General features: G+C 53.5%; 1 protein-coding gene across 10 annotated transcripts in view; it reads left to right on the top strand.

The window, feature by feature from the left end:
• Positions 1-553: 553 nt before the first annotated feature.
• The window catches only part of POC1A (POC1 centriolar protein A), a 95,743-nt gene continuing 72,227 nt past the window's right edge, over positions 554-24,069 (top strand). For 2 of the 10 annotated variants that reach the window (XM_070575131.1, XM_070575128.1), the window contains exon 1: positions 23,308-23,450. In XM_070575131.1, coding sequence (XP_070431232.1) covers positions 23,433-23,450 — 18 coding nt within the window. In that variant the 5' untranslated portion in view covers positions 23,308-23,432. Of the gene's footprint in view, positions 628-22,824; positions 23,451-24,069 lie in introns of those variants that run through there. The other 8 variants (XM_070575136.1, XM_070575134.1, XM_070575135.1 and 5 more) reach the window with 7 other exon arrangements.

Genomic DNA, 24,069 nt, shown 5'->3' on the forward strand with positions numbered 1-24,069 from the left:
ACAGGGGCCTGGAATGGGGGACCTTGGAGAGAGGAGGAGGAGCAGAAGTGGTAGGAGACCCAGCTGTGGCGCTTTCTGGTACTGGATGATGCAGAGAAGGAAGGGAAGGAAAAGGACTGGCTGGAACCAACCCACACCACTCCACAGCTCTGAGGACCTGGGGGTGGGGAGGGTGGAAGCACAGGGCCTGACACACAGTTAGGGTTTGACACATATTAGTTGTTATTTTTATTTTCCATTGTGGACTGTCCAAAGTCCCTTGCTGGCCATCCTGGGCACCAGCTGGGTGGCTCAGGATTCCATCCCAAAGTTCAGAGTTGGGATGTGCCTCCTTTGAGTCTCCCCCAGACCACACCTGCAGAGTAGAGCTTGGCAATCCCCTCTCAGGAACGCCAGCCTGGCCTCCTTCCTCCACACCCTTCCCAGCTTAACTTAGGCTGGGTTGGGCTGGGCCTGTGCCAGGCTCAGAGCTGCCCTCCTCCACTCTTGGGGAAAGGGCCATTCAGATTGCTTCTTCCTCAGCTGGGCATTAATAAGGGACAAAGTCCAGAGTGCTGGTGACCAAGGCGTATCCAAGTCCTTCCCAGTTCTCTCTCTGAGTCTCCAGCCAGCTGCAAGGCAGGTGAGGTGAGTCTCCACCCGCAGAGGAGGCACCTGGGTGCAGAGTGGCCCTGGGACTAGTCCATGGGCCCAGGATGAGGGTTTTGGCATGGGAGTCCAAAGCCCAGCTCTGCCCCATCCTGCTGAGGGGCCCTGGGCAGTCCCCATCAACCAGAGAGGAGGCAAGAGAAAAAGTCAACACTTGGACTCATTCCCTAATGCAGCTAGAAGTGGAAATGGGTAAAGAAGGTGTTGAGTGCTTTGCCAATCTCTGGGCCTCACTTTCCTTATCTGAGCAATGGGATCCTAATCCCTGTTCTGCTTGCCTCACAGGGCTGTTTGAGTGATCAGAGGCAAAGCAGAGGCAGAAAGAACTGGACACTGGAGCTGGACTTGGGTTCTAACCCCAGCCCTGAATTGTACTTGGTCTTGAGCAGGCTGCAACCTCTCTGAGGCTAGATTTCCTCCTTGTGAAGCTCTCCCAGCCCTGCCACTTGTGGTTGGCTGGAGGGTCACGTGAAGTCATGGATTTCAGAGGCTTATTGTTTAAACCAAGTCTCCAGGCCTCTGGGAGTTTCCTGTTTAATAGAGGGAAAGGTTGGGAAACACAAAAGGTTGGGACCCACATGGAAAGTGAAATAGAATGTTGTAAACAATTCCAGGTGGAGGAGGAGGCTATTACTCCAAGAGGCACTAAGGAGGGGGATCCCAACCACCAGGGAAGCTTCCAGAAGAGAGATGCTGGCTGGAAGGGTGGTTCTACGTGGGAATGGGAGACTGGTGGGTGCAGCCTTGAGAGGGAAAGGCCCAGGTCTGTCGTGTGGGTCAGTGTGAGTCAGTCTGAATAGCTGGGCTGCAGGGGTGTGGCTAAGAGTGGGGCCAGGAGGTTAGACCAGAAAGGCCATAAAAGAGCCACAGAGCTTCCCAGTGTCAGGGCTCAGAGAACCACCACTCAGGCGCTGTCAAAATGCATATTCCTGGGCCACACCCCTTTGATTCTGACCCAGGAATATGCATTTTAACCAGGCCTCCCTCCTGGTAACGCAGAGGTGGGATATCTTGGGGCCACATTGTGGGAAATGCTGCCTGAGTGGTTTCCAGTCTGAGACCTTGAAGGGCAACTGCTAAAGCCATGAGTTCTAAGTCTGGCTCTGTCACTTTCTGACTCTGGGATCTTGAGCAAATAACCTCGTGCCCTAAGCTGCAGTTTTTGCATCTTCCTCAGTGATGAGTCTGGGTGGACCCCATTCTGGGAGAGCTGTGATCCCTCTCCTGGGTTCAGCCTTCTTCCTCCCCTCTCCCTCCTCCCTTCTTTTTCCTTCCTTCCCTTCGTCCCTGCCCCCCTTTTCTCTCCTTCACTCCTGTCTTGCCTCTCCCCTCAGAGCTGCAGTCCAAACTCATCTTATCACCCTGGCCCTGGCAGGGGAACCCAAGCTGCTGGAGTTCAGGCAAGGCCAGGCCCCATTCTGGGGATGACGCTGGGGCCTGGCCTCCCCCGCTTCCTCACTCCCCCCTCGTCTGCGTCATCATTACCGTCAGGGGCTGCTGCACACAGCACAAGCCCAGCATTCAAGGCAGAGGAAAAATGTCAACCCCAGCCCCAGAATTCATCCTTTCCCACTCTGGGCCCCAGGAGCTATTTTTAGCAGTGCCCCTCTGTGAGGGTCAAGTAGCCAACGGACCTTCAGCAAGTTTCCTGCTTTCCTCTGGGCCTCAGTTTCCATATCTGTCAGCCAGGCAAGAAATCCTGCCAGCTTTCCCTCAAGGAGACCGACATGGACATGGGACAGTTTTGAAGGTGGACAAAACCTCCATCCTGGGCTGCTAATGCTCAGTGTGGCTTTGGCCTTGGGCCAGCGGTGCTCCTTGGGGTGTCAGTGTCTGTGTGTATAGGGGTGGGTAGGGAGCCAGCCTCGCAGAGCGGTTAGAAGTTGTGGAAACAGCTCAGGTCTGCCCTGGAGGATTGGAAAGTTGAGCTCTAGAGTTTACAGTGACAGGCCCAGGAGTTATCATAGGAATTTGGGAGTTGGGTGGAACAGGAGGGTTCTGAGGCCCCCAACGCCTGCCTTGTGCTGGCCTTGCCTTTGGAACCCTTTCAGGCTCTGGCCCACGTGTGACCCCAGTTGCAGAGCAAAGGGTGGGCTCTGATTGGTTAGGGGAGAAAGGGGCTAGAGTGGAGCAAAGTCATCAAATGCTCCAGGAGGCGAGCCTGGGTTGGGGTACTCAGGGAACAGCACCACCTGCCCCCAAAGAGAGCAGGAAATGCCCAAAGAGCTAACACTGTCTTCCCTTCCAGAGAGCCCCAGAGGACCCCTGACTAGCCTTCCAGCCTAGCATTCACAAACTGTGGCCCAGACATGTTCTGTTTGACCCACCCAGTACTTTTTAAAACTGTGAATTAGTTGTCAACATTTTAATCAGGGATTGCTAAATCAAAACTCAGATTTCCAGCTTCTTTTGAGGAATCAGCAGGCCTGGAGGCCCTGGGCTAGCCCAGCAAGACTTCACCATCTCTCCCTTCAGGGAGTCCCTGACCCTAAGGACATGTGATATCCAAGCAGTGATAGCTGAATGCTTTGTAGGTATCTGTGTGTCTGCAGCCCCAACCCATTCTAGAACCAGGGTGACTAAGACCCAGAGAGGGGAGAGGACTTGCTCAAGGCCACACAAGTGAGGTTTGGCTGCAACGTCGCCCAGGTGTCCTGCTTTCTAGTCCACACACTGGGCTCTTCTGCCCTCACAGCCTCTAGAGGGAGGTCTGAGGCCGGGGGCTAGGAGAAGGCTCAGACTGGCTGTGAGGGGCTCTCTGGAAGGCACTGGCCTGGAGGTGGGGTCCCCGATGCTTGTCCTCACCCTCCCAGCCCCTGCTTGCAGATCAGGCCAGAGCAGGTCCCCTGAGGTGATGGTTGATGGGTGATGGGATAGAGCAGCCTGAGCCCGCCTCCTCTGGCTGGTGCTGGAGGCACAGTGTGAAGGAGCCTTGCTCCCTGCCCCAGGCTGCTGGGGAGACAGGCACCAGGAAAGTACCTGTTACAGGCTGTGACCAGTGTGGGCAAGGGTGCTGGGACAAAGGATAGGAGGGTGGGGGACCTACTCAGAGCTGGGACCTAGTGTCAAGGAGATGCTGCCTCAGATGGAGCAGCCAGGCTGAGGGGTTGAGGGGCCCTCAGTGAAGGCTAGAGGAGCCTGGGGTGGAGGAGGGACATTAAGAGGCCAGGGAGGAGGAGCCCAGAGGGAGAAGAAGGAGGTGTGTTGCAGAAGTGGGTGCGGGTCAGAGTCCCAGCCAACTGCTCCCAGAATTCCATTGTTATCAAGAATGTGATTATCAACCAAGGCAAGGCCTTTATTTCTCTCTGGCCCTGTAGACATTTAAAGACCCGCCTACCACATGTTCTGCTCAGATGTGAGGGACCTGGAACAAAGGAGGGGGCGGGGAGAGTGAGTGAGGCTCAGAGAAGTGGTGCTGGGTGGATTGGGGCGATAAGGAGAAGGCCAGGAAGATAATAATACAGTGAACAAGTATGGCAACAGTAACAGCTCTATCTAGATGTTTGGCCTGACTGTGATTATATTCACACCTCAGGGCCCTTTAAAGCAACCCTACAGGTCAGTGTAATGATTAGCCCCATACATGGGACAGAAGCTCAAAATGGTTAAGTATTTGCCCCAAGTCACACAGCCAGCAAGTGGAGAGCATGGCTGACCTGCTGGCCTTTTACCTTCTGGTTGGGTGCTTCACCCCAGGGAGATTCAGGAGGCTGGAAGGAATGAGGCTTGGCCTGTGTCAATGGTTTCAGGTATCAGTGGAAGCATTTCTCTAATTCTGGGTGATAGGTCCAGTTTGGGTAGGCAGATAGGAGCACCCAGCAAAGGAGCCAGCCAGCCCAACTCTTAGGGGAAGTCACCTGAATGGCCTTCGAGACCCATGTGCTGATGGACACTATGCTCCCTCTCCATCCTCTGCACCTGAGCCAGTGGCTCCGGGCCCAGCTGCACAGCACCAGGGCCCCCAGCCTGGCAGAGGCCACCTTCTGCCCTCCTCTTCTCTCTCCTTGGAGGCCCCTGGAAGGAGGAAAGGGGGCCCTGGGGCCTGTAGGTTTTCTGCTCTACACTTCAGAACTTGTCTCCAGTGGTGGGGAACAACACTCCTCTCTGCCTCCTCTCCTAGTTCCCACAGCCACTCCATCCATTTTCATTACCAATAGTAATTCTGTCGTAACAGCTACTGCCTTACTGAATTCTGTCTCTACCATAGGCACTGTCTCAGACACATCTGTGCGTTTTCCTATCTAATTCTCACACGCACCCTTTGAAGCAGCTTTCCCCAGCCTCATTCTCAGTGAGTGGCAGTGGAATCTTGCTTGTGTTCAGCTCCCAGCTCTATCTACTGTGTGCTCCATGGCCTTAAGCAGTTGGCAGCCTCTCTGAACTTCAATTTCCTAATGCACAAGAAGGGAATAGTACTGTCTGTGATGGTTAAACGTTATGCGTCAACTTGGCTAGGCCATGGTGCCCATTATTTGGTTAAATATTTGTCCAGATGTTGTTGTGAAGGTATTTTGTACGTGGGATTAACATCTACAATCAGTTGACTTGAAGTAAGGGAGATTATCCTTGATTGTGTGGGTGAGCCTCATGCAATCAGCTGAAGGCTTTAAGAGCAAGGTTTCCCGAAGGAGGACTTCTGCTGCAAGCTGTGACACAGAAATCCTGCCTGAATCTCTAGCCTCCAGCCTGCCCTACAAATTTCAGATTTGCCAGCCTCCCCAGTCATGTAAGGCCAATTCCTTAACAGAAAATAAAGCGCGCTCTCTCTCTCCTGTACTGGCATGTATGTACATCTTACTGGTTCTATTTCTCCAGACATCCCTGGCTGATATGCTTTCTATGGCCATGGTTGATGTGAGGACTCACTGAGACACTGCCTCTGTGCTTGGGGAAGGGACCAGCCCCTGGAAATGGCATGCAGTTGGTGTTAGCTGATGGCTCTGGATGAGGGGACTGAGGCTTGGAAGAGTGACTTGTCCGAAGTTTCAGAGCTGGAGTCAGGATTTGAGTCAGGGCTGCCTTCTCACCTCTCTCAGTGTGTCCTTGTCCTGTACCTACCTCCTTGCCGAGACCCTTAGGTCAAGGTCCCCAAGGGGCCACTGGTGACTCCCTCTCTTCAGGGGCTCCCTTCGGGTTTAATTAAAGCCCTCGGGCCCTGGTGGGGGAGGTGAAACCAGAGGCACTGTTGGGACCTTGGCTGGTACTGAGTTAATAGGTTCTTGTGCAAGACTAGCAAGCTTGTGACACCAGTATTCACCAGCCCTAGAACTATCTTAACCCTGCTTTGGCCTTTAGGAGTTGTTATGAGTGAAATCAGCCAGGAGTGATGGCTGAATAACTACCCCTTCACCTTGGGGAAGCCTCCTCAGCCCCACTCCCACCCTTCGGAGCTAGCAAGCTAGCAGCAGCACAGAGGCTGCAGGGGTCAGATACGGGAGGGCAGTGGGTGCCCTTGGCCCCCCTGGCCTGAGGGGCAGCCATATCTCAACTCCGGCCATTGTCATCCCCAGGAGTACAGCCAATTGTGGGCAGGCTTTCTTCTCATTTTTCAAGAAAGTCTCCAGATTTTTATGTGAGCACTTTGAATTCTTATTGTTTTTTTAATAACAAAAACTTATTTATTTATTTATTTAGTTTTTGAGGAAGATTAGCCCTGAGCTAACTGCTGCCAATCCTCCTCTTTTTGCTGAGGAAGACTGGCCCTGAGATAACATCTGTGCCCATCTTCCCCTGCTTTATATGTGGGACGCCTACCACAGCATGGCTTCCCAAGCAGTGCTATGTCCACACCCGGGATCCGAACCAGCAAGCCCCGGGCCGCAGAAGCAGAACGTGAATACTTAACCGCTGTGCCACCGGGCCAGCCCCAAACTTATTTATTTGAATAGATAATATTTGTATATGGTAAAAATGCAAATAGTATGACAGGGCATACAGAGAAATTCCCCTTATCTGGTTCTTTCCCCAGACACAACCACTGGTCCTAAGTTTTCATGGGTCTTACCAGACAGATCCCACTCATTCATTCAACATTTATGAGTTGATCGCCTACTACATGTCCAGCACTGTACTTGTAAAACATACTCCTCTTTGTTTGCTCCTTGTTCCATGTACTTAATCCTATAGTTTGGAGAGGGCCACATAAGTGAACAGAAAGTGCTCATCCTTTTTGACAGCTGCATACTACTACGCTGCACTGACACTCATGGTTTACTCACCTAGCCCCTTACCGGTTATTGGATGGTTTCCAATAGATTGCTTCTGGAAACATCCTTGAACATACTTCCTCATATGGGGTGAGGACTTTTGTGGGATATTTAGTAATGAAATCATTAGGTCGAAGGTCAAAAGCTTTGATTCCAACTTTTGCTTCTTCTCTCCCATTGAATTGCATGTTTTCTTATAAGCAGCCTCAGATCCTTGATGGAATGAGATAGCTTTCAGGAAATGGATAAATAGCTTTATTCATTCAGCAAATACTTATTGTGCACTTACTGGTTTTTTTGGGTTTTTTTTTTTTGAGGAAGATCAGCCTTGAGCTAACATCTGCTGCCAATCCTCCTCTTTTTGCTGAGGAAGACTGGCCCTAAGCTAACATCTGTGCCCATCTTCCTCTACTTCACATGTGGGACACCTACCACAGCATGCCTTGCCATAAAGTGCCATCTCCATACCCGGGATCCAAAGCGGTGAACCCTGGGCTGCTGAAGCGGAACATGCTCACTTAACCGCTGCACCACCGGGCTGGCCCATGTGCACTTACTGTTTACCAGGCATTGAACTAGGTTCTGGGATGGCAACTGTGAACAAGGCAAATGTAGTCCCGTTCTCATGGAGTGGATAGTCTAGTGGGGGAGACGTATAGTAAATACGAGCCCATCTGAACACACAATCACCTGAGACAGGAACAGAGCCTGCTTTATTTGGGGGCTTGGAGAAGCCTCCTGAGGGTGGGACACTCAAGGTGAGTCCTGAAGGATGAGAAGGAGCCAACCAGGTGATGACTGGGGTGGAGCAGGCCAGGCTAGGGAAAGCCATGCTCCTGGTTGCCTCTAGATCTGGCCACTACACTTTGTAATATGGGAAATTGGAACTATCACCCATCATGCCCAGTACCAAGGAGACATTTAGATATGTCTCATTATATTTATATTGTTATGACTAAAATACAAGCAAGGAGGCATGGGCAAGAAGTTGGGGGAAGGGAGCAGCACCTGGAAGATGGGCTCCAGGCTCTCTAGGCCTTTGAGGACCTTGAGGACGAGAGTGGAGAGGAGCTGGAGGGCCTCCCAGCCCCCCAATCCTCACTGAAGTCCCAGAGGCTGGTACAGCTGGTGGGAAGGGGCACGAGGGGCAGCAAAGGCATTCTGGGCCCAACTGAGGGAGCCCCCGAGAGCCAGCCAAGAGATGGACCTTGTTCTGTGGGCTTTAGGATTGGGGGACAGCTCTGAAGCCTTGGGGCTCAACCCCAGCTGAGGCAGACCCAGGGCTTCAGGCAGAGTGACAGTCCCAGACCCACTCAGGGGGGCCTGGGGTTGGGGGAAGGCAGCACGACATTTACCCAACCTCCAGAGCCCATCCGGCTTGATGTAGCGGCCTGGTTGTGACACCAGCTCAGAGCTTCCCTCCAGCTAACGGCCACCATCCCACCCAGCCCCTAGGTTCCTCTTTTCTGAGCCACCCACGTTGAGGTCCGTTGGGACTTTGCCTTCGGTGATCTCACTTGAGGGGGCTGGAGGGAGTCCACAGTGCTGGTGGCTCACAGGAGGTATGCAATGAGCATTTGTTGAATGAATGAAGGAAGCAAGGAACAAATGCATGTATGCCTGAATGAATGAATGGAGTGGGTAAATAAATGAGGATTCTCTGTGGACTGTGTGTGAACACATGTGTGTGAGTGGGTTATCGGGCCCCAGAGATGGCGCCGTTTGTGGGCAGGTTGTGTCAGCAAAGAAGCAAGTGTGGAAAGCGAGAAGCAGACGGCTGATCAGCAAATAGCCCAGAGATGGACAGCGGGATTTGAGCGAGGTCATCGAACAGGCACCTACTTGCTCGGGCATTTGTGGGAGCCTGCCCTGGGGAGATTTGTGAGTGCTACGTCCTGAGCACCGTGCCACTGCACCTCTTCTTGTCCATATATAGACTCACACAGGCCCTACGAGGTATCCTGCAATCTTCCTCCATGCCTCCCTCTGTGCTCTCCCAGGGGCAGGCTGGCTCTGATCCCGGGCCTGGCCTGTGGACGGGGTGTGTGGTCAGGACCCAGCTGATGCCCCACGGAGCTGAGCTGGCTTGGGGGCTGCAGGAGAGTCTATAGGGAGGTGGCAAGTATTCTCCATCCCAGGCCCTAGCCCCCTCTCCTGGTCCTTCTTCCGCTGCCTCCTGTGGCCAGCACATCAGAAGATGACCAGGCCTATGCCGCAGGAGGGCTGTCACTTTATTATCTGGGTAACCACCTACATTTAGAACATAATTTTTCCACAGCCTGCCCACATCTTAGCAGACAGAAAATTGCTAGCAACTCTGAAGTGACAATTCAGATTTGGGAGTACTTAGGGCCAAGTTTCTGCCAGGGCAGCCTGCTGGTCATATTCATAGGTGCACACACTAGATATGTCTCAAATTCACATGTGGTCCCAGACCCACAGGTGCCAGAGTCACTAACACTCCCTTGTGTGCAGCCACATATGCAGCAACTCTAATCATAGGGACAGCAACACACATACTAACAGCCACATGGAGCTATAAAGTCACATTGTTACAGGCAGACAAAGACAGCCACAGTGCACCATGGTTGTGACATTGTCACACATGTTGTCACACACATGTGGGCTGAGCAGCGCAGGGTCATGGGGTTGTGCACGCTGCTTTACCCGTCACCTATACTGCCATCCTCCCTCCCAAGTGTGCACCAGCTACCCGGGAGTGGCATTATCATCCCTTCCCCTCCTGCATCCCCCATGAAGTCAGGGCTATCATGAGTCCTGCTTGTTTCTCCCTCAGCCTGTGTCATCTGTGGCCATCCACTCAGAGATGCCCTGATGGCCTTGTTCACCTCTGAAAACTACCCCCTGACCAGTATGGACCCAGAGAGCTCCCTGGGGCATTACAGTCAAGCTGTGTGACTATAACAGTCCCTTCGTCTTTCGGGGCCTCAGTTTCCCCACCTGTTTAATGGGGGCATGGACCTCATGGTTCCAAGTCTCTTTTGGCACTCGTGGTGGGGACAGCTATGATCCTACAGCTGCTCTGGCATTTCCTGGGCCATGGGCTCCTTGGAGCAGAGGTCACCTGGCTCCTCAGTCTCTACTCAAACCTCATGGGCAGATGCCTCTTGCTAGTGAATGGGCCCCCAGGGAGGTTTCCTTGGAAGCAAAGGAGAGCCCAGCTCTGCCTGAGGCCTCAAAGGGGCTCCTGAGGCAGACCTGATGCCTGGCTATCTGCAAGGGCTGGAGGAGGGGCCACCCAGTTTAGAGACAGGGCGGCTGGACTGACCTCTGGGACCCACCCAAGCCTTCTACAAGCATGTCAACAAAAAGAACCTTCTAGAGAATCTGCCTCATAACTCAGTCGAAAGCTCAGGCAGGGAGAGTACTAAGCACCAGACACGGTCATTGTTCTGGGAAGGCCAAGGGGGCAGCCTTCACCCCTTCTGCTTCTTGTTTCCCATTCTCCCAGACTCCTGGGGTCCCAGGGCAGCCCAGGAGTTGGTATGTCCTCCCAGAGCTCGGGAAAGATCAGTAGGTTCGTAAATCACCCAGGTGCAGTCAGGGTCACCGTGGGAAGATTTTGCAGTTTCCAAAGGGCAGCTGTGAGTGGTCACTGTGTGCTGGGCGCAGTGCAGGAGTCCAAGGAAGTAAACCAAAGGGCTTCTGAAGTAGCATTTGTCGGCGGGAAGGGTGTTTAACAGATGTTCTCTGAAAACAAACGTTCTGGGGTCAAGCAAGTTAGGAAAGCATATTACATAATTCAGCTGGGCTGAACAAAGGTGAACTGGTTTCTTGTTTGTGGGTTTTGGCAGAGTCTTTAACAGGCTGTGTGCTGCCAGAGCGCTTAGGCGTGTGGGCGGGTGGAGTCCAATAGCGCAAGTCTTATTTCCCACCCGTGCTTTCTTCTTAGAGCCTCTGCTGGGGTGGAAGCATGAAAGCAATGCTGCTCGAGGGGCCCTAGAAATCCCTGGAGGGCTCTACACCCCACCCTAGGGTTCCAGATTCAGCAGGGTGCCTGAGAATCTGCATTTCTACAAGTTCTCAGCAGGTTCTGCTGCTGGGACCACATGTGGAAAACTGCTGATCTTAGAGCAGCCAGAGAGATCTTTTTAAAGCAAAAGCTGCGTGGAGTTCCTCCTCTGCTCAAAGCCCTCGAGTGGTTCCCTCTCACTCAGTAGAAGCCACATTCTCAGGGTAGTCTGCAAGGCCCACCCGCCTAGATGAGACCCCACACACATACTGGATTTTCTGTCCCACAAACCCACCAGCAAATCCCCACCTCGGGCCTTTGCTATTGCTGTCCCTTCTGCCCTGTAGTGCTCCTTCCCCAGATCTTGGTGGGGCAACCTCTTCTTCTCTATCCCTTCATCCTCACCCCATAATCCCATCCTTGTAACCCCTATTCTTCCAAGAGGCCCTGTGCAGCCCCTACAGCTTCCCCAGCTCTGTGTGTCAACTCCATGAGATCAGGGCCGTGCCATCTTGTTCAAGGCTCCATTCCTGGCACCGAGCACAGTGTTTGGCAAAGGGGTGGAGGGAAGGGAGGTTTGGGGTGCTGTTAAATGAACAGAGCCCAGAGCAGCCCAGGGTGCTTCAATCAGGCTGAAGCTTTGGCCCCCAAGGTCAGCCAGGCCTAAGCAGCTGGGAACCCTCACACACAGCAGGATGTCAAATGGGGTCTCTGGTCTGATGCCAGGTCTGGTGCCCTTAGAGGGGGTAGGGAGGAGGGGAGAGGTGCCCAGGCTGGGGCAGTAGGGAGTGCCCCGTTGGAAGCCAGGCTCTGTCACTTGCTCCATGAACCTTATCAGTGCTGACCTGTGTCCTAACCTTGGAGCACTCGGTGTTCCTGACGCATCTCCCAGAGGTCATGGCAGTGCGGATGAACTCCGTTCACTCAGCTGCCCATGGAGACCTGGAGGAGCTCAGAGGGTGCCCTGTGGCAGAAACCAGAACACTTTGAGAAACTGAGGCCAGGCCTATTCCCCCCACCACACCCTTCACTGGCTCTGGCCTGGCCTGGGGGTGACGCCAGTAGGCAGTGGGGGAAGGAGGGTTATCCCAGGCCTGTCTGACTGCCAGGAGCATAGGAGTTACAGGGAAGGGATGGGGTGGGAGTGGCAGACCACCCTCTGACCTACTCCCCTGTGACGTAGGGAGGCTGCCCAGAACCGTCACTGGGGTCCCTGGAGCCTGTCTAATTCTGTGTCCTGCCTCCCCACAAAGTGGCTGTGCTGGCTGTACCCCACAGCCCTCCTCCATCTTGCCAAGGCTGTGGGTTTGAGTAGTCTTGGGTGTGGGGACTGTCTGTGAATTTGTGTGTGATGTCAGTGGTGGCCTTGCTCAGGGCTCCCAAGGAATTTTCTGATGAGCAAGTCTTTGACTTTGGGGTCCTCCTGCCCAGGGAGCTGACATTAAGCCCTGAGCCTTGCTGTAAATGGCTCTGTCTGGCAATTGGGGAGCAGGCTGAGGTCCCTGGGTCACCTGTCCCAGCCCTCCTGGGTGTAAGTCCATGAGCAGTGTTTTGTGCTCTATGCATTCATATCTGCCCGGGCACACACATGTGTGCATGTGTGAGTGTGTGGGTACCTACAGGAAAGCTCTGCCAGTCTGAGCTCCCACAGCCTCCCTGCACCTGCCTTTCTTTTTTAAACTACCATTTACTGAGAACCTACAATGTGTCAGGCCTGCAGTTTAATCCTTACAGCAACCCTATGCCCTAGGGTTGTGTCCCCTAAAAAGATATGTTTAAGTCCTAACCCCCAGTACCTGTGAAGATGACTTTATTTGGAAATAGGGTCTTTGCAAATTATCAAGTTAAAATGAGGTCATACTGGATGAGGGTGAGCCCTAATCCCGTGACTGGTGTCCTTAGAAGAGGAGGGAAATTTGGACACAGGGCACATGGAGAAGACAGCTGTGTGAAGAAGGAGGCAGAGACTGGAGCGATGCTGCCACAAGCCAGGAGCTCAGGGGCCACCAGAAGCTGGCAAGGGCAAGGAGGAGTCCTCCCCTAGAGGCTTTAGACAGAGAATGGCCTGCCAACATCTGGACTTCTGGCCTCCAGAACTGTGAGAGAATAAATTTCTGTTTCTGCCACCCAGTTTGTGGTACTTTGTTATGGCAGCCCTAGAAACTATTTTGCCCACCTTCTGTTGGGATCTCCATTTTACATGAGGAAATAGGCTCAGAGAGGTTAAGCTCTTGCCCACAGTTACATGGCAAGTCAGTGTTGCACCTGGGATTGGAACCCAGATCTGCACAACTCCAGCCTCTCCCCTACAGACCCCTTGACTTGTCACTTCTCCCTTGGCTCTTCCCCTGGCCCCCTACAGCACATCCCCTGCAGTCTCAGGGGAGACCCCATTCCTTCCCTGCTGGGAGCCTCCTGTCTTCCTTGCTAGCTCCTAAAGACTCTTCCAGTGTCCTGGCTTCCCCAAACTCCAGCCCCACCTCCCTCCTTCTCTTCCCCAGTAGGCTTCAGGGGCACCCCTCCCCGCCCCCCAGACCCCACAGTGGCCTCAGTCCTTGATGCTGCTCCCAACTGTCTATGTGGGAATTCCGGCACCCCCACAGGCTGATACCCCGCTGGTCTTCCTGCCGCATCTCTGTGCAGTCATGACCCCCCTGTAGCTGGACCCCTTCCTCCTGCTGCTCCAGGTCTCCATGGCCCAAGCCTCTGTTCCCACACATCTCCCCTTTGTAAAGGGGCTTCTTTGAGCCGTCCCTGCTGGGGCTTCCATATTCACTCTCTTTGCCGAGGACAACTCCCTTGGGCACCCAGACTCCCCCTGCCTCACCCCAGCTCCTCAGCATTGCTCCATTCTGCTTCTTGACTCCCTTCTCAGTTTCTGCTCATCCTCCCTTCACAGCCCTCTTCCCCTCACCAATGGCCATCAGACCCTGCCAATGTGACCTGGGGGTTCTCTTTTCCCTATTCGCATGCTCCACTGGCCCCAGCCCTGTCCCACAGCTCCTGAATTCCTAAATCTTGTTGACAAGGTAACTGGCCTCCATCCCTCCCCAAAGAGGAATAGCCCCCTGGCCAGCGGCACCTCAGACACGTCTTCTTTAGCCCTGGGCTGGTCACCTGTCATACTTAGGGCTTGCCCAATCTGCCCAGCTGAAAACCTCCTCTGAGTGCCTGGCCCACAGCTTGGCCTCCAGCCCTGCTCCTAGACCAGACCCTCTGAGGGAGAGTGCTGGCTGCACCCCTCACTGGTGCACCAAGCTTCCATCTGAGGCTAAGTTCCCCTGCATGGCATTTGAGGCCTCCCCAGTTCAGGCCAGGCTCCTGGGGGCAGCAGGGTTCAGACAGAAGAGATCAAGGGCAGAAGCTGGCACTGATCAAAGCAGGTGCAGGTCTGTTTGATCAAACTTGGCACAGGTCTGCCATGAGTTGGCAAATTCTGAGCCGGCCTGTTGTGGGGAAGGAAGGAGGGCAAGGTCAGAGCTTGCTTGATGTTGTGCCGACTTTCTCCTGGACCAGCAAAGGTTTGCACAAGGAGAGGTCACGGGAGTCCCCGTGTCCATGTGGAAGACCAGGGCCCCAGCACATCCACACAAACATGGACACACCGTGTAGTGGCTTGTGTTGGCACTCTACCTGGTGCCCTCCTAGTTAGCGCTTTTGTGCACATAAGCCTGACTTCCTACTGCCAGTACCGGAGACCCTGCGCTGAGGGCTTTCTTTGCCTCAGAAGCCCCTACCCTACGCCTGGTGTAGGACAGGCTGGAAGTGTTAGACCTCAACCATGGCTGTCGAGAATAGGGGGATAAACCCCTCAACTCCCTTACCCTCAGGTGGGATGACCCTGAGGCACATTCTGTATCACGTCCCAGAGCTCTCCAGTGAGAGTGGGCCGTGGTCACCCACAGTGGTGACTTGCTTAATAACACACCCTTTGCCGACTGCTCTCCTTCCTCTGTCTTACTTCCCTACTCTCTACTGGTGTCTCCTAGGATCACCTCCCAAATAAATGAGTTACCCTTGAATCCTTTCTCAGGCTTAGCTTCTGGAGGAACGCAGACTAAGACACACAGGCACAGGTACATGCATAGAGAGTCCACACAGGCATGTACACACAAGAAACAACACATGCAACCACCCAGAGGCACTCAGAGACACAGCCAGGCACACATGGACTGCCACACCCAGATATGCACACATAGACACACTCATACACACAGACACATGCGTGCACCCTCAGTTATGAAGCAGACACATGCACACACAGCTGTGCACACCCCTTTATTCATTCCATATGCTCTACAGAGGGGACCAGAATGAACTATGGGACCTCTCCTCCAGAAGCACATAGATCCCCAGATAGAATAAGGACTGGCTCCAGTAGACATGGGGGAGGAGGATCTGGCCTGAGGGAGTCTGAGCAGCCTGAGCCCTGCAGGGTCCAGAGGAAAGGCATCCATTCCTTGTGCGGGTGGAGGGTGAGGCATTTGACCCAAGGTTAGAGGGCAGGATTTCCCCCAAAGGGCCTGGACACGGGGCCTCCTAGGCAGAGGGAACAGCACAGAACAGGCACAAGGGTAGGAATGTCTGGCCCAGGAAGCGGGCAGGGTGCAAGGCGAGGCTGGAGAGGGAGGAGGGGCAGAGTGGATGGGCCCTGAGGAATCTGGCCTTATTGGATGGGAATGAGGGAGCACAGGGCAAGCCCCAGGAACTGCTGACAAGCATAATCACTCCATATCTACACCACACCCCTTTCGCCCTCCTCCAGGACCAGAAGACAATTCCCAGTCCCTCTGGAACTCAGTCTCTCCTCTGCACAGGGTGGCTGCTCTGGCCCTGAGCATGTGAGTGATCTATAGGGGTTGAACCTACCTAGGACTCAAGGGTGACTCACCACAGGAGGCCTCTGTCACCAGATGAACTTCTCAGCTCCTGGCAGCTGGGCTCAGAGGGGCCAGTCCCCAAGGGGGCAGGGGAGCAGAGGGTGGGCAGGAGGCAGTGGAGGAGAGTCCATGCCAGGCAGGCCTGTCACTGCCCAGCTCAGACTGGAGAAGCTGTGTGTCTCCTCCATTCCACACCTTTCCCTGCTGGGGCCTGGGGTGCCATGTCACTGTGGAAGACCTGCTTACCCTTCAAACCCCTCCACATGCCTCCTCCTGGAAGCCCTCCATCCTGCCAACAGAGGGACACCCTCAGTGCTGGGCTGGCACCACTCAGGGGATACTCACTGGGCTCAGCCTGCTTGGTGGCCCTTTCTCTCTGGCTCCCCTGGAGCACAGGCTCTAGTGTTTATCACTGCTTCCCCAACTGAGCCGGGCACAGGGGCTGCTATACTGTGCATAATGACTGACGATCCCAGAGCAGGGTGGGGCACACAGCTGGCATTCCGTAGATGCTTGTGGAATTGAATTGCCTGCTCCCAATTCCATAGAAAGTTCCTCCTTGAGTCTTAGCATCACTGCGGACCTTGGGAGGGATTTCCTGGTGTTACTCAGGCCCAGTGATTCCAGGGATTGAATTGTCAGATAAGTTCGGGTGACCTTTCCCTGTGACCAGCAGCGTGTGGTCACTGCTCTCAAGGAATTCGCAGTCCAGAGAGAGATGGTGAGAAGGCAACAGCAACATAAGCAGTGAGTAGGAGGGAGGCGTAAGAGGGTGGAGATGCCTGGGGTGGGGCTAGAAGAGGTGTCTCTGAGGAGGTGATGTTCAGGCTGAGGCCTGAAAGACTGTGAGTGAGCAGAGTGATGATCTGGGAGACGAGCAGGTCAGACAGAGGGAACAGCCAGTGCAAAGGCCCCCAGGAGGGTCTGAGCTTGGCACGTGGGAGGCCAGTGTGGCATTATGAGGAAGGGGAGACAAAAGAGGCCTGACTAGGCTTGCCTTCAGCCACTTCCTCCAGGAAGTCCGCCTGACCATATCCACCCATTGAGATTAGAAGTGCCCTAGAGGTTATCTACGGATGTTCTTGTTGTACTGACAGGGAAAATGAGGCCTGAGTTGGGATCACAGAGCAAGTTGGGGTCAGAGCTGGGACTTGTTTGGTTTTGAGTCCTAGCCAGGGCATCATAGCTGGCATCATCCTTGAAGGGAGGGTGGGGCTGTCCAGGCCCTCTTTGCCCAGGGATTTTTGGTGAGGTCCCAGGACCACCACATCTGGATCACCAGGGAGCTTATTACAAATGTGGGCTCTCAGCCTCACCCAGACCCATGGAGTCAGACTCTATGACTGGCCTGGGAATTAGCATTTAACCAGCTGCACCCTGGATTCTGGAAACCTTGTGCCTTAGACGTCCTGTGGGGTGGCCTTGGCAGGCTCGCCCCATTTGATGACCAGCAGAGTGACCCTTCTGTGGCCCTGCTTCTCAAACTGATGGATGGCGGAGTGGGGACATGAAACCACAGGATAAACTGGGGCATCTTCCAGAATACCAGCGTGACTTGGAGTTAACTGGTCCATCATTAAAACATTAATTTGATACTAAAAAGCGGAGTAGATGCTAAACTTACTTGACAGTTTAAGATAAAACTTGAGACAACAAAGGACTTTCCAGTATGGAGTTGGCCACTTTGGGACAGTTTTGGCCTCTATCTCTGCTGTTGGGGGTGAAAGTCTTCAGGCTCTCTTAAGTTCTACTGGGGCCTGAACTATTTAAGGTTCTTAGTTATTCTTCTTTCGTGTGTTAGGATTAAGGATTCAGGCTGTGCAGACAGACAGACTTGGGTTCTTCATCTTCTTCTTTCTTTCTTTCTTTTTTTTTTTTTTTGCTGAGGAAGATTGGCCCTGAGCTAATATCTGTGCCAATTTTCCTCTATTTTATATGTAGGTTACCACCACAGCATGGCTGATGAGTGGTGTAGGTCTGTGCCTGGGATCTGAACCCAAGAATCCAGGCTGCCAAAGCGGAGTGTGCCGAACTTAACCACTAGGCCGTGGGGCCAGCCCCAGACTTGGGTTCTAATCCTGGCTCCCCACTTACTAACTCTGTGCCTCAGTTTCTCCATCAGTAAAATGGGCATAATACTGCACTGCTCCTGGGGTTGTGGCTAAGACTTCCCATGGCATTTGGTGTAGAGTGACTCTGCAGTAAATGAAAGTTGTCAGTTATTTTTTTTGCTAGCACTATTTCACGCCGGTTCACTGCACCACAATTCAAGGTTCCTTGGAGGAGGGAAAACTGATTATCCTCTGGCCTCTTGGGCACCTAACCCTATCTTCCCACCCCAAACACTCTGGGGGCAGTCAGCAAAGTCCTGCTGTGGGGCTCAGGGAGCTGTGGTCTGCATCCTTCTATCTTGCCCCAGGTCCCTGGGGTTGGGCTGGTGTCTCCAAACCCCCCTCAGCTGGGCAGTGGGATGTAGGGACAAAGTAGCCATGGCTACTGTGGACTGGACATTATGCTCCCCATGGCCTCACTAGGAGACTGAAGAGGCTCAGTGACTTGCACAAGGCCACAGAGCCAGTCCATAGTCTAGGATGGGGCTGTCCAATATAGTAGCCACTAGTCACTTACGGCTGTTTACATGTAAATTAAAATTAAATAAAATTTAAAATTCAGTTGCTTAGGCACAGTAGCCACATTTCAAATGTTTGATAGTCACATGCGACCATATCATATTGGACAGTGTAGATACAGAACATTTCCATCATCACAGAAAGTTCCCTTGGTCACATGGATCTAGAGCAGTGGTTCTCAGCCTTGGCTGCCCAATGGACTCACCTGGGGATCCTTTAAGAAACACGGGTGCCTGATCCCATCTGCAGAGGTTCTGCAAGGCAGCCAGGGCTGAGAACCGCTGCTCTGAAGCTCTGCCTGCATTATCTACCAGGGAATGTTATCAGCTTTGAGTTCAGACCTTTGGTGCACGTCTGCATCCCGCCTCCAGCCCACATGGGCAGAGCCAGGGGGCGAGGGGCCCGCAGCTGTGTGGGATTTGCTCTCTTATCACAGCTGGGTTGCGCTGGTCCCTTCCCCTCTCCCTGGACAATGTGAAATGGAGGCCCAGCATCTCTCATGGGTTGCTTGGGGCTATGGGAGGGAGGGCATGGGTCATGCTCATGGCACGTGAGTAGGACTCAGCACATAGAAGCTTCCCCATCTGATCTGAGTGGACGTTGTGGAGTGTGGCTACTGCCAGCTCTGTGTCTTTACACCTCCTGGGAACTGGTTCCAGGGATCCCTGAGTCCATTGACATCACTGTCCCAGGTATTGCCATGGCAGCTCTAGTCATGCCACCTACTGTTTGCAACATGGAAGTACAGGCTCAAACTGGACACTTACCCGAAGGGACACCCCAGTGTCTCCACCAGTGTGGGTTTCTTACAAGAGTGGCCACTGTTGAATGGAAGAGCAGGGCTAGGTGAGATTGAAGGCCTGTGGCCCCATCGAACCTCTCCCTGCTTTGAGGTGTGACCTGCCTTTAGACAAGGCTGACCTGCAGGGGCATGCCAGTTCCACAGTGGGTACCACTGAGGCTCAGAATTGCAAGGGGACTTCCTGGGGAGGGTCACCCTGCAGGGGTCACTCCCACAACAGGCAGTCCTGGTACCATAGCCCCATCTAGGAGGGGTCTCTTTTGGCTTACCTCAGCCCCCAGGAGGGGACATGTGGCCCCCTAACCCTTTGAGACCAATCCCCATGAGTCTTGTCCACATTTGTGGCCTTACAATCTGGTCTTACTCCTGAGCCCATCTGCTTTGTCCCTGCTCCCCAGACATTCCATGTTCAGTCCTGTTACAAGACCTTTGCCTAGGCTGTTGCCTGCACCGGAACTGTCCTTCCTTTTCTCTCCTGTCTACCTACGCCCAACTTGTGCTGCCAAGGTCAGATATCCTTGCTCCCTCAGAGAAGCTTTTCCCAATTACCCTAACCCCTCCCCATTCTCTCCAGCTGAGAACAAGTCCTGCTTGTCACAGACCCCATTACAGTCTATGAGGAAGCTGTCATGATTCATTTACGTATTGGGCACACATTCACTGTGCCCACACTCTGTCCAGACTCTGTGCTGGGTGCAGGAGTGCAGTCACGTCTGTTCCCCAGAGCTCATGTTCTCAGGGTGTCAGTTGGTCATATTCCTGGAGGGAAATAAAGCAGGGAAAGGGGAGGATGGGTTGGCATTTTAAGTAGGGTGGTCAATGAAGGCTACACGGAGGTGACGTTTGAAAAAATCCTGATGGAAGTGATGGGTTGAGCCAGGTGGACACAGGGACAATAGCCAGTGCAGAAGTCCTGAAATAGGAGCGTGCCTGGCACACTCCTGTTCAAGGAACAGCAAGAAGGCCAATGTGGTTGGAACAGAGAGAGCCAGGGGAGAGAGGTGGGAGCAGAGGCAGAGAGGTGGTAGCTAGATCACTGGAGCAGAGGAGGCACATGACGAGACTGAGGTCGTGGTAAGAAGTCACAAGTGTTCTTATTGTATTAAGTGGCAGCTCAACATCAAGCTCTGACGTGAATTAATAGCTCATGGAATCCTCCCTCTCCCCTTGTGGCAGGTATGTTATGATTATTTTACAGTTGATGATATGGAGGCTGGGAGAGGTGGCGTGACTCCTGCTAGATCACCCAGCTTGGAGATGGCAGGGCCTGCACTCACCCCTGGATCTGCCGGCCCCTAGGACAAGCCCTGAGCTGCCCTGCTCAGAGTTTTAGACGCAGGCCACCAGCAGTTGCAGGGCTGACTGATGGCTTTGATGCGGCTTTCCAGGCACAGGTTGCGCTGGGCTATGTGGGTGGGATCCTTGCCTTTCCTCCTCCTTTCTCTGCCCCACCCTGGGGTGTCCTTGGCCCTTGGGCAGGGGGCCTGGAAGTGATGACAGGGTGAGAGGCTCTTGCAGAGGGCCTACCTGTGGGCTTTGTATGAGGACAAGAGACAGCCCTGCCACAGAGGTGCTTGAAAAAGAAGCTCTCTTCTAGCCCCCTCAACGTAGAGGTCCCCCCAACATTGAGACTCCTCCAACATTGAGGGTCCCCCCACCAATATGGAGGTCCTACTCAGAAATGGTGTCTAATCTGATGGAGGTGGCTTGGGTTAGGGGCTGCTCCATCAGAAAGTAGAGGCACCAATCTTGATTTATGCAGGTTGTGCCAGAGGGGGATCCTGAGTTGTCTATGTAGCGTTGGCAGAGTCAACCTCTCTGCATTTTTTGGAGAATAAATGAGCAAGAGGGTGTGGGGTATCCCCAGCTCCTCCTCCCTGATGGGTAAGGATAGAAGACAGTAGGATATGGAAAGACTAGGGATGAGTAAGATCTTCCAGTGCCTCTCACTTTAAGCAAAGCTGACATTTGAAAACCATTTTATAGAGGGTTTCTCTAAATTCAGTTTAGTAGATTATGAGCTCTTGAAACAGGCAGAGTTACCCATTGATGATTAAGTAGCTAGGAACTAGTTTTGTTTCCTTTTTGCAATTACTGATTATAGCTTTTAGCGGTTTAACCTACCCATCGATAACTGTGCTGCTTAGGCAATATGCTATCTGATTCCCACTAGGCTCCTATAGATAACATCTCCCTGGAGCCTGGGTCACCATGGTAATGTGTGTGTGAGCTGTTTTTCAGGAATTAGAACTCCTTGTCCACTTCAGGCTGGTTGAGACCACCAACTCATCAACTGGGCCTGTGCAGATGTTTGATAGGTGACCTTTTGACGTCAAGAGGCTAAAAACTCCACTCTCAGATCATGCTAATGCCACCATTTTGTGAACAGGGGTCCTATGAAGAGGCATGAAGTCCGACTATTCTTGCGCATATCATCCATGACCTCACCTCTCCTCACCTCCAGTCACCTACCTCCACATTTCAGACCACCTTGCCCCCATCCCATAAATATCCCTGAGTCCCTGTTTTCAGGGAGGCAAATCTGAGACTCATGCTCTCGCTTCCTCGCATGGCTGCCTTGTGAGTAAACTCTCTCTCTGCTGCAATCTTGTCATCTCAGTATTTGGCTTTCTGGGCGGCAGGCAAAAACGAACCTGGTTCGGTAACACTCCTGTAGACCAGGGCTATTCCACAGCTAAAACTGACCAAACACAACAACAAGACAAAAGCAAAAAACACCACTCAACAACAGCAATAAAAGAACCCTAAGTTTAACAGATAGATTTTTCTGTATTTAATTTTTTTTCTTAACTTTTTCACCTTAAGTGTTCAGCCAGCTGGCAAGAGAACAGCTCATTAAGATGCAAATGTTGGTGGGAAGGCTTCAAAACCATCCTTTGAACAGTGTTGATCAATTTTGGGGTGTGTGTGAGTGATACTAGTCGTTTTAAGGAGAATTTCAGTGTCTAAGCTAAATGAACCTGAACATTTCTAATGTGAAGGAACAAATTCTAGGCGAAATCACAGAGAAGATGGGATTAAGTGTATCTCTGCTTCTCGTGTCTGGCCCCTGACTTTCCAAGTCCAAAGGAGAGACCCACTCCATATGCCAGGTACCCACATGTGCCAGTTTCTGAGTTTACTGAACTGGGCTCTGGTTTGCAGGTCCCAGTATACACCATCTTAAGTCTCAGGACATAGTGAGAAACGTCAGAACCTGGCCAGAGCCTAATCAGTGTTGGATTCTGGCCAAACTGGCCCGCATAGGGGAGGTGATGGAAGGTTCCTGAATCTTGCAAAACATCCGGGGGGGGTCAGTTCCAGGTTGGGAAGACGCCAGGAGTGAGGCAGCGTAGAAGGGTCTAGGCACAGCCTGGGCCTTCTGACAGCAAAAGGTGACGGCCTCTGGTGGCCAGGCCCCTGGATTGTTTCCTTCTCTTTTAAACATGTAATTTGTAACGGCTTCTCAGGCTTCATCACACTCCCTCATATTACAAATAGGGAAACTGACGCCCACAGAGCACAGGTATTTTTCCCCTAAGGTCACACAGGGAAGCAGGGCAAGAACTGAGAATGGAACCTACGTGTCTCCACTCCGCAGGTGATTCTGAGTGACACGGATGATCACTGAGTGAGTGTTCTTTTAAATCGACGCTCGTTTTAAGCGCGTTCGGAGGAGCGAATCATTTAAAGAATTCCCAAGGAGCGAATAATGGGCTCTCAAGAGGGTACTGAGCGAAAACCTGGCCTCGCGGGCGCTTTAAGAGGAAACATATCAAATGACACATGAGTCCTCCATTTCCGGGATCCTTCACGCCTTCCCTTTGGGTGGTTAATCCCGGTCTCGCCCTCAGGACATCTTGGGAAATGTAGTTTCACCTTCCTCCTAACACAAGGTGGCGGCCGTCTTGGAACTGCATTTCCCAGAAGGCTGTGCTCCCCATCTCCTTACCCAGGCTACGGGCCGGTGGGGCGACCCCCTCATCCTGGGCTTTTTCATTTCTCAATGGGAATGAGTGACAGTGGACAAAGGCCTTTGGTGGCGCCGTCCGCAGGCTGCCGAGCCTGGCGGAGGTGGGCGCGGAGACCGTGGAGCCGGCCCTACAGCACTGCTTCTGGTCTGGGGGCAAAAAGCAGAGGCGCCGCGTCTCCTTTAATGGCAGTGGGCGGGGCGCGGCGACGCGACCCGCGTTGCTATTGGCGGCGGTTGGGGGCGCGGAAACTGAACGGGCCGCAACGGCAGCCTCTCCCTCCTCGGGTTCCTCCGGCGCCTGCGGCGCCCTGGGCCCTGCCATGGCCGCGCCTTGCCCGGTAAGTTCCTGCTGGCGGTGGTCGTCCGGGCCTTAGTTTCCCCTCGGGGACAATGGGCGCCTGGCCGGGGCGATGGCTGCGAGGGGGCGGGTGGGGCGCCGGGTTCCGAGCCGGTCCTCTGCGGCCTCAGTTTACCGTCTGTGCAGGTGTCGCTGGAACGGGGAGCTAGTGAGCGCCTCCTGCATGCCAGGCCCTGTGCGGGCTACGGGGACGAACAAACCAGTCCCTGCCCCCAGGATTTGCATCCTAGCGGGGAAGACACTAGTACGGCCCAACTGGAGATGTGACTTGCAGGTGTGGCCAGCGCCGGGCTTCTCTGGCCTCAGTCTGGCCATCCTGAACAGTGGGTGGCTGAATGGGGGCTTGTTGAAGGTACACCCTGCTCCGACCGGCGAGAGAAGCACTCCAAAGCCCCTCTTTTGGAGAAGTTGTTTCGAATCTGCCTGGCCTTCTGGCTAGGTTAACAGTCGGGGAGGCTGAGGCTGGCCTATTGGCCCCCTTAGCCATCTAGGGGTTTGAGCAGAGGGCCCAGACTAGGATCGAGACCTTTTGACCCCTGATCTAATGCCCTTCCCAAAAGGTTCCCAGTCCCCCTCGTAAGCCACCTTTGGGGGAGACC

Source organism: Equus przewalskii, chromosome 15, assembly GCF_037783145.1.
Source record: "Equus przewalskii isolate Varuska chromosome 15, EquPr2, whole genome shotgun sequence".
NCBI lineage: Eukaryota > Metazoa > Chordata > Mammalia > Perissodactyla > Equidae > Equus > Equus przewalskii.